This window comes from Theobroma umbraticum, unplaced genomic scaffold, assembly GCF_002168275.2.
Source record: "Theobroma umbraticum cultivar Fairchild unplaced genomic scaffold, ASM216827v3 scaffold_30.0, whole genome shotgun sequence".
Lineage (NCBI taxonomy): Eukaryota > Viridiplantae > Streptophyta > Magnoliopsida > Malvales > Malvaceae > Theobroma > Theobroma umbraticum.
In genome coordinates, this window is record NW_018397254.1 from 10,078,323 (window position 1) to 10,088,506 (window position 10,184).

The following is a 10,184-nucleotide window of genomic DNA, read 5'->3' on the forward strand; positions in this document are numbered from 1 at the left end:
AGAGAAATTGTGGACAGATTAATACCAAGTGGCCGTATCACATTAATATATGTTGTATCCTCACGCACATACGTAATCATAATACAATGTATATGTCTAAAATAAATTGATCTCTTTCACAGCAGCAAAGCAAATTTCTCTAAGCAGCCGGCTTTATGTTGGACCAATTATTCAATTAAAGGTTAATTTTATATGTTTTATTATAATAAAAATGGCGATTTGGAGTTTGGGTTGATGAGGAAATATTGTGACGATGTACTTGTACGGCAACAATGAAATGTAGTCATCTAGAATCTATATGCCTGTTGTATTTTTTTTTTTAATTTATTATTTCTAATATACCATTAATTAAAAAACAATCTGGAGGCGGTATAAAAAATAAAAAAAGGATTTATTTATAACCTGGTAACGTGACTAAGTAACCATAAAATAACTCCTTAAAAATGCTAAGCTTGGTTTGTAGTAATATCCTTTCCTTGATGCTCTATTGGATAAAACATACGATTTAATTACTCTACTTCTCCTTGAAATATTCATTGCCTGACTCTACTGAAGTTCGGCCCCCTTGCACTTGGCCTTTTAGGTCTTAACCCTTCCCTCCCCTTTCTTCCCATTTTTCCTTCAAATCAGTTTGGACCAGTTAGACCATGTTTGCGATGGAAAGAAATTTCATGAAAACTGAATGCCACATATATTTATTTAGGTCATAAACTAATTAATGTCTCATTGAGGTCAAGGATCAAAGGGTGGTAAGTTAGGTGGAAGAAGAAAGGACAAAGTTTAGGTGTTTTGGATATATATCTTACATACCTAATCAAATCATTAAGGTTGTGTTTGATTTATAGAAAAGAATAAGGTAAAAATGAAATAATTATTTTGTAGGAATAAAATAAGATATGAATAATTATTATATAGTTTGGTTCGTAAGAATGGAATAGAACAATAATTGTTATTATGAATTATTCGAATGTTTGGTTGATGAAAATAGTTTTAGGAATAATTAAAGAATAAGTGATAAATGATTAAAATTTTATTTATTAAAATATTTATTATTTTAATAATTAATTTAAAATGTTAATAAATTATTATTTAAATGTTAATATGATTATTTATTTTAATTTAAAAATCTTAATAATTTATATTTCAATTAAAATATTAATAATTTATAATTAAAACGTTAATTATTTTATTTTATTTTATTCTTTATTTTTAAAATATTAAAATATAAAAAATTTAATTTAGTTTTTAAGTTTATAGTATTAACTTTTATAATTTATTATTAAAACTTAAATCTTTTTCCTTTAAATTTATTTTAATTTTTCTTTTTTTCTTTTAATTTTAAATTCATTTTAATTTATTGAGAGAATGAGAGACCGTTGGGTCAAAAGAGAAAAAAAATTATTAAAAATGAATAAATTGTATTTTATATAATAAGGTAATTCTTAAATTAATGAAGGACATTTTTATCTATTAATCTTTTTTACCCTTTGGCTTCTAAAATAGCCAATAGCAAGTATCGAGTACTTTCCATCTCTCGGAATGACCATTCTGAGAAATGATCATTCCTTCCAACTAACTAAAGTGTTAAAAAAAATCAAAAATAAAAAATAATTATTCTATTCTCCCAACCAAACCAAACATGGTTTAAAATCAGATTGAAACATCATATAAAATTGGAATGGTATAAATTTCATTGCATGTGATGATATTCCTTTTAATGTCCAAATTCTGGCGTGTTGGATCATGGAGATATGGGCCAAAGGACGCTAAAGCCTAAATAGTTAAGAAATTAAATGTGTTGTGAGTTTTGTCTTCTTTTTGGTCCAATTTGTGGCTTTGGTTGGATCGTGGTGAGATTCATTACTTAGCATTTAGTACTTTCTAATTTTAATTTGTTGCCAATTTTATTTACCTTCTTTGTTATGCTTATCGACCTTCTCTAATTCGTAGATTCTAACAAAGTGCTAACTTGGAGTTGAGCTTTAATAACAAAATAGGGGAGGGTTTTGGTTTAAACAAATAATGATAGGACATCCTTATTTTATTGAATTAAACGGATAAAAAGCAGGGAATGCATCCACATTGCAATCCTCTTTCCAATTCCCATACAGAATCAAGTCAAAGCAACAATCCTACATTGAAATCGTATCTAATTTCATTGGCAGATGGCACAACACACAAGAGTAACAGGACCGCAGCAGCATCACCTCACAAGTCCTAGACTGAGGACACCCCAAGCACTCTGTGGCCAAGACTTTTCCTTAGCCTTCAGTAACAAAACTCTAGCCCAAGCTATCCACCCTTCCCATGACATTCTCTTGTCCCAAGGGCTCCCCCACTCTAACATCAGGGTCAGCCCTCTCTCAGCCTCTTGTTCAGCCTCCTCAAACCTCCCTTTATTCAAGTAGACCTGAGCCAACACAACATGCGGCTCACCAACAAATGGGTTCTTCGCAGTGCAGCCTAGCAACAAGTCCTCAGCTCTTTCCATCCCACGCTTAGACCCATCGCAAATAGCTTCCCAGTACAAGTCCCTTGCCTCTACCTGCTCCTTGGCATCCACAACCCTTGTGCAGTTCTCAAAAACTGGAGGCACCACGAGCTCAATGCCCTCATCTCTATCTTTCTCGACCTCAGCACAACCAACCCTTTTCCTCTCCTCTAAAATGATGCCTTCATCTCTCAGTATGAGATTATAAACCGCACCCATTTTCGATACCGAATTCATCCACAACCCGGGCTTGCCATCTCCAGGCCATAAAGCATCATAGTTATTCCCCAAAAATCTGAACCGTCCATCAAAGTTATCAAACAACAGATCCTGATAGCTGAACAATTGATCAGAGTAATCCGCCATACTCATCAAAAGAAAAACAGCCATCACCCTTCTCGTAATTGTAACATCTTCAGCTGTCTTTATATTTTTCACTACAATTCCATCCTCAGGTAACAGAAGCCGCAGCTTCTTCCTCCAAACTTCATCTCTATCGAACAAACCTTCTTCTTTGCCATTCTTCAATGCAATCTCCGACAATTTTAGGTGTTCCATAAGCTCAGAATCACAGTACTTGAACAAAAGATTATCATGGATCATAGTCTGACGTGGAACAACACAGAACAAGTGAATCAAACGCTCTGCAGCCTCACCAACATGGCCTCGAACAACTTCACGTTCCGTAGAAGCATCGAATATAGCAAGGTTTACATAAGCATTGGAGTAAGCGGAGTGAAAGAGGCCACAAAGGCAGACAGAGTCAGGAGCTTTCCAAATCTTGAGAATACGGTATATGTCAACCAAATGCTCCAAAAAGCTACCATGTTTGTGAGAACACTCTCCGGCACCCGCAGAACGCAAGACAGCAATCAGGCCAGGCAAGTCCTTGTCAACAGATTCAAGCTCACCTCGAAGGAATGGACGTGCGGAATCTAAGAGGGCTTGGAGATATTGAGGTTGCTGGCAAGAAGGGAGAGATAGCGAAGATGGCATTGGAAGTTGGAAGCAAGGGAAGAATCGGCGAGATTGTGTGCGGCTGGCTCCTTTGCTTGGAAGAGCTCCTGAAAGATGGAGAGAAGGGTCAGGATTGTTTCTTGTTGTTCATCTCTTTTTCTACACTGATGGATAATTGATTTTTGTCAAAATTTATCAAATTCCGCCAGTTGGTAAATTGGCATGCAATAATTACTTTTGTCGCATTGAGTACTCGATTAGATATTTTTCTTCGATGATTGGCGTTTTAAAGGTTTAAAGGTCTCCGGGTAATCAATAATTCAACAGTTCAGTTCATCACCAAAACAAAATTTCAATGATTCTGGCCCCGAACCATTAGTATGTGAGCCCCGCTATAGTCTCAGTGGGTTCGAGAGCAAATCTATAGTGGTTCCTTTTGTAGATTAACCCATGTCCATTGTAAATGTTATTGTACAAAGTGTAATATAACTTGAAATGTTATCATGGAAAGTGTAATATAATTTAAACGAACGAACAGAGTAAAAAGTATTAAGAAAGTAAAAAATTTATTTAAGTGTTTATTTATCAAATAAAGTGACAAGTATTTATAGATTAATAGAACCTTATTTAGATAATATTTACAAAATAGAAACAATATTAAGAGATTTAATTTGGATGAATAACATTCAAATTAAATTTTGATCTACTTTATATCTAAATCTAAATATATATATAATCAAATTAAATCTTCCACTAATTTTAGTTTAACGCTCTTTTGATTTTATGGTGTCCTATTCCAATTTCCAACCATCTTTAATGATACTGCTGTGGAGTGTTTGTTTGTGGTTAAGTAAGGAAGACACTATATCTGATGGAAATATTGTGTTTTGTGGTTGATTTTTGGACTGATGGTTGTCCCTCTTAATGGTGGTCTTTGTGTCATGTGTTCAATTTGTTGTATCACTTGTTGAGTTCAATCTTTATCCGGTGAAATTGAAGCATCTCATCCTATATTAAATGGACATGCTTATCTCCTACGGATGTATTGGGAAAAACACTAAAAAATTAATTAGCAAACAAAGTTTAGGGATTAGTTAATTTTATCTAATGAATCATGATTAGCTGCCCAATGCAGGTTTTTTTTGTCCTTTCCAATTATTCTTCCATCACTTATTCGTTTCCAAAGTGTTTTAACTTATATCGTCTGGATAGAAAAAAGAATAAAAAGTTGCTATAGCTGCATACGGTGATGACTGGACATGAAGCACTGAAATGTTATTATAACAGTAACATGCTTCATGAGTGTACAGATCAAAAGGTTAACTCATTCAAGTTTCATAAACTAGAGATTGGTGGTCACAACTTTAGGAATGATTTTTTTATCACAATTGGTGGTCAATTCGACCAACTGCTCAACCCATCTAATTCCAATACTAACCAACAAAAATGAATTATTTCCTTGTTGAGTTTTGGGTCAGCAATCCCTTTTCTCTCTCTTTCTTTTAACAAAAAAAAAAATGATCTTTATATCAAATTCTTTACTCTTTCTCTTTCTTAAGGTCTTGACAGCACTCTCTTAAAAATTCAATAAGATTTTAATTTAGATGTTTATAGAAGAAGGTGACAGAGATTTTAAGGAAAAGTGAAGTATTTTGTTTTGTAATTTTAATCGAGGAAGAAGAAGGGCTTAGAGAAAGAAAATCAATAAAAAAAAAGTTTGGAAGAAGTTGGAGAGAGAACAAGAAAGGGATTTTTCTATTTTTTATTTAATTAATTAATTGTTAACATTTTTTATTATTTAAATTTTAAAATTTTTAAATATTTTTAATTTTACTTCATTAATATCTATCAATGCATCAAATACAAATCCCTTCACCGGTGTATCAGATCGAAAGGTTAACTCATTGGTCTCATAAACTAGAAATTGAAGCCGAATTTCCGGAAAAAATGACATCTGTCAGATAAACAGGGCTGTTGAGAATCCGTTTCAACTTTGAAGAATAATAGGTAACAAAATCCAACGTCAACTAGAGTCTAAGCTTATCTCCGCCAACCCTAAATCCATCCCAACAATCAAACTCTATCACGCCACTCCCCCCATATCAGAACAAAGCTCTTGGCATTCCGAAACTCTATCACCACCACGATATCAAAACAGAGCCCGTTTCTTGGCTTTCACCACCTTCCTCTACCGTTTCTTTTCCTGGATATACAGAACAAAAACAAAGTCACCATGCCATCTTCACTCGTCCCAACACCATCTCATCCGACGCAATACCTCCAAAGCCTGTTAGCGTCTTCACGTCCCTTCCTTCGTGACGAGCTGGAATCTGTGGACAAGAATTTGCCTTCTTTGGTAGCTGTTTTGCGTTCTGTTGGTGCCGGAGAGTGCTGGCACAAGCATGGTAGCTTTTTAGATCATTTAGTAGATATTTACCGCATTCTTAAGGTATGGAAAGCGCAAGATCCTGTCTGCCTATGCGGTCTGTTTCACTCTGCTTATTCCAACTCTTACGTCAACCTTGCCATATTCGATCCTTCCACTGGTCGTGAGGTAGTTCGAGGCCATGTTGGTGAAGCGGCAGAGCGTTTAATTCATTTGTTCTGCATCGTTCCGAGGCAACCTTTAATTCATGAAGATCTTTTGTTTCAGTATTCTGATTCTGAACTTGTTGAACACCTTAAGCTTTCTGAGATTTCGTTGCAGAATGCGAAAGAAAAGGGTTTGTTCAATGAAGACGAGGTTTGGAGGAAGAAACTACGTGGACTCTTGCCTGAAAATGGGATCGTAGTGAAGCACATAAGGACTGGTGAAGATGTGTTGGTCTCTAGAAGGATAGTAGCAATCTTCCTTCTGATGACTATAGCAGATTTCAGTGACCAGCTTTTTGGATTCCAGGATGTTTTATTTGAAAACTTTGATGGGCGGCTTGAGTTTTCCGGGAATAATTATGTTGCTTTTTGGCCCGGCAATGGGAAGCCAGGGCTGTGGCTGAATTCTGCGTCGAGGATGGGAGCAATCTATAGTTTGATAGTGAGAGAGGAAGAGATTTTTGTGGAACGAAGGAAAAGGACAGGTGGTGTTGGGGTTGAAACCGAGAGAGATGAGGATATCGAGCTTGTGGTGCCACCAGTTTTTGAGAACTGCACTAAGATTTTGGGTGCTAAGGAGCAGATAGAGGCGAGGGACTTGTATTGGGAAGCTGTCTGTGATGATTCCAAGGGAGGGCAAGAGCGAGCTGAGGAGTTGTTATTAGGTAGCATCGAGAGGAACCCATTTGTTGGTGAGCCACGTGTTGTTTTGGCTCAGGTTTATCTGACAAAAGGACGGTTTGTGGAGGCGGAAAAGGAGGCTGAAATAGGGCTGACCCTGCTGTTGGAGTGGAGCAGTCCGTGGGACAAGAGGATGTCATGGGATGGATGGATTGCTTGGGCAAGAGTTTTGTTGATGAAGGCCAAAGAAAAGTCTTGGCCACAAACTTCATGGGGGATCCTCAATCTAGGCCTTGTTAAGTAAGATTATGCAAATTCTGCCATGATCTAGTTGTGGCTGTCAAAAAGATGAATAAAATGCAGTGAGCACTGCATCAATTGAAAGTTTCAAAGGCATGTCTAAGTGTTCTTCTTGTTTGCTTTGGAGGAACTAAATGATGTAGTTACATATAGGGTTTAAGTGTTAAACCAAAATCATTTTTATTTTAGTAATTTATTCCCCTGCTTATTCTGTCAAATTATCTTACAAATGAAATAAACAATTTCTCGTTGCTCTTTTTGGTACTAGCATCCTGCGTTTTAATTCCCTTTTCTTGCTAAGAATGAAAAAATACCTATGATGTGCTACATAGAAATTCTACGCATATGCCTTCTCCAGTGATATCATTTGCCGTAAGCTGAGAACGACTGTAATTAATTAATTAACGTCTTTTCTTTTTAGGAATGGAACTAGTATTTTCTATGTGTTTACATGTGAAAATCTTTTAACATGAACAAAGTTGTGGAACCCGTTACAAATCTTTACCTGTGAAGGTCTCAGACTGCAGATTCTCAAATGCTAACTGCCTTTTACTTGTTTATTAGTTTATCAAATTTGCAACGTGCACAGCCAAGCATCCTATGAACGAGAAATGTCTACTAGTTTTTATCAGTCAGATTAAAGCAAAAATTTCAGAGATGGTAAAACATGTTTAAAGGAAGACAGTATCAATCTTGAAGAACGTAGCTAGTAAGAGAACATGAATGATATCTGCACCAGATTGTAATTTGGAAATGGACAATGTTTCAAGACCGACCGAGTACTCTCGGCAGAGCCACAGTACTCATGATGGTGAGACAAGAATGTCAGAAAAGACAGTGTCCAGTTAAGCGAATAAGTGCAATGTTATTGTAAAGCAATATGTTAGCTCCGTCATAAAGTTCTCGTGACAGCGCGAGACGTGACTACTGATTGCAGAATTTATGTCGCTTTGCTACAGAAATTAGTGATTGCCCTTACCGTTCCCTGAACTTCCCTAGTTAACATAGTTGCAAACAACTTTAAATCCTTTAGAATTAGAATAATAAAGTCATAGAGAATTAAAATAATGTGAGGCCATGGTTGTAACTGGAGATACTTATTACTGCTTAGAACCACTGTTCTTTACTTTTACCGGACAGCAGCATGGGGAAACTGGTCTTGTTGGGCTCAACGGCTAAGGATAGCACAGCCCTGACTAGGGCTGCTATCAGGCGTGAGCAACAAAAGGTTGACTAGCACAGACTAATATGGTTCAGTTTTCATACTCTTAGGCAGTCACTCAGAGCTTGGATGGCTCATGGCTATATTGGACAAGCTCCCCGCTAAGCAGAGACAGTTTTTTTGGAGGATTTCTTCTGCATTGTTCTGTCCTCTTTGTCATCGGGAATTTGAAACTCGTGACCATTTGTTCTTAACTTGCAGTTTGTCGAGGCAGCTGTGAGAGTTTAATTTGCAAGCCTGAGGTATTCAAAAACCAGTGGCTGATTGGAATTCCGAGTTTATCTGGGACAAGCTCAGGCTTAAAGGCAAGACTATACCAATCTTATCTGGCTTGAGAGGAATGGCAGAACTCATGGAAATAAGGCCAAGTCTATCTTGGAATTTTGGAGAAGCATGAAAGAGAGAGTTTTCTGTTTTCTATTGATTGGGCTTAGTAGTGTTGCTAGTGCTGCTGTTAATAAACAGCTTTGTGAAAACTAAGGATTAAGTGATGTAAGCTTTCTTTAAGTTTCTGGTTTATTCATGATGTTGTCCTCCTTGTACTCGGGCTTGGTGACAAATCAATTACACTGAAAAATTGATATGTCGCCGTGGAAACCAAAAATGTAGCAGAAACCCAAGATTTTTCCGTGTGATTCACGTTTGAGATGTAAGGAGAAAACATGAATATCGCACAGTCTTCCTGTTACAATACAAGTACGAAATTATAATATTCGTAGATGCATGGTTGCTGATAGCTAACCCAGGCATCCCACTCCAGTCAAGTGATACGGCCCTAGCTTCACTTGGAAAATTCAACGGCCTAACTACAGACCAGTCCATGTCAGCCCATGGAGAGCCCACTTAAAAGTGCTTCACATTAATTGGACCATGCTCTTAAATGAGGAAACCAGGTGATTTATTTTGGGGGCCATCACCCTAAGAAGTTCTTACCTCTGTTTCTGCTAAGCGTCACGGTCCATGTCTGTCACAACTCTTGACTCTTCTTTTAAATCTCAATTAAAATGCATTTAATTAAAAGATAAAAGAAAAAGTCAGACCAGGTAGTTGGTGAACCGGCCAACTTGGCTTAACGCTGTAACAGTTCACCCCCGGCCACAGGGGGACTAGCTAGGCTCCCCATGTCCTGCGCTCTATCCGGGCCAGCTGCCTACCTCCCTTCCTGATAAAAGAGACAGAGAGGGACTAGGATCTAGACAGTACATTGGTGGACTGGTTACTTTTCCATGTGACTAAAGTTCGTGGCACGAACAATCTGCAGGGCTACCACAAAATTTCTCATACAAAGGAAAAAATGGAGTACGACATTGTCCAATGGATCAACCAATCATTGTGACCAGTTATGGTGACCCACATGGATGACGAGATATCTACTTCTCAAGCCTCAGCATGGGCATTACTCATTATATTTGCTGAGATAAGAAGCATGGGGCACCTCCATCGTGCTCAATAATATCAAATTCATGGCATTTTGGCTATGAACAAATTAATGGTTAGCCTCTGTTATAGGAGATGTGATAAAAAGATAAGAGTGGACATTAATAAGACATTTTCAATATTATCAACGTCCACTTTTATCTTCTTCTTAACCTAACCACCAGCATTCTATTTAAAATTGTTGTTTAGGGTACAGGTGTAGTTCATTAACAGCATAATTCTAATTTAAAAATAATAAAAATAAATCAAAATTTAACTAAAAAAAGCTAAGAAGAAAAAAATCACCCTTGTTTATGACTTTGTTAATATCTTTTTTTGTCTGCCACAAATCTTACATTGAGACTTTATTGCTTGTACAGTTGAAAGGATGTTTTAGATTAGGTCTGTCCAACACGGTTTAGTTTAATCAAATTGTGAATTGATTAGGCAACTGATTTGGACGCACTTTGGTAAATTCAGAAAAAGGGCGGACAGTAATTGGACCTTGTACATGCGGCCTCAGTTTCTGCTCCTCAAAAGGATGTCAAGCAGTGCAAAGTATAACTGGAGCTGTGACAAATAAAA

The 10,184-nt window shown here is 36.8% G+C and overlaps 2 protein-coding genes across 2 annotated transcripts; one reads left to right on the forward strand and one right to left on the reverse strand.

The window, feature by feature from the left end:
• Positions 1–2,004: 2,004 nt before the first annotated feature.
• LOC110416343 (uncharacterized) lies at positions 2,005–3,627 on the reverse strand. Its single transcript, XM_021428325.2, has one exon. The coding sequence runs from the start codon at positions 3,485–3,487 to the stop codon at positions 2,204–2,206; it is 1,284 nt and encodes a 427-aa protein (XP_021284000.1). The 5' UTR covers positions 3,488–3,627; the 3' UTR covers positions 2,005–2,203.
• A 1,772-nt stretch (positions 3,628–5,399) lies between these two features.
• Positions 5,400–7,228, forward strand: LOC110414211 (uncharacterized). Its single transcript, XM_021425292.2, has one exon. The coding sequence runs from the start codon at positions 5,682–5,684 to the stop codon at positions 6,963–6,965; it is 1,284 nt and encodes a 427-aa protein (XP_021280967.1). The 5' UTR covers positions 5,400–5,681; the 3' UTR covers positions 6,966–7,228.
• Positions 7,229–10,184: the final 2,956 nt, after the last annotated feature.

Excerpts from the sequence above, each read along its gene's own strand:
- LOC110416343 (XM_021428325.2), bottom strand. The coding sequence starts at position 3,487 with ATGCCATCTTCGCTATCTCTCCCTTCTTGCCAGCAACCTCAATATCTC.
- LOC110414211 (XM_021425292.2), top strand. The coding sequence starts at position 5,682 with ATGCCATCTTCACTCGTCCCAACACCATCTCATCCGACGCAATACCTC.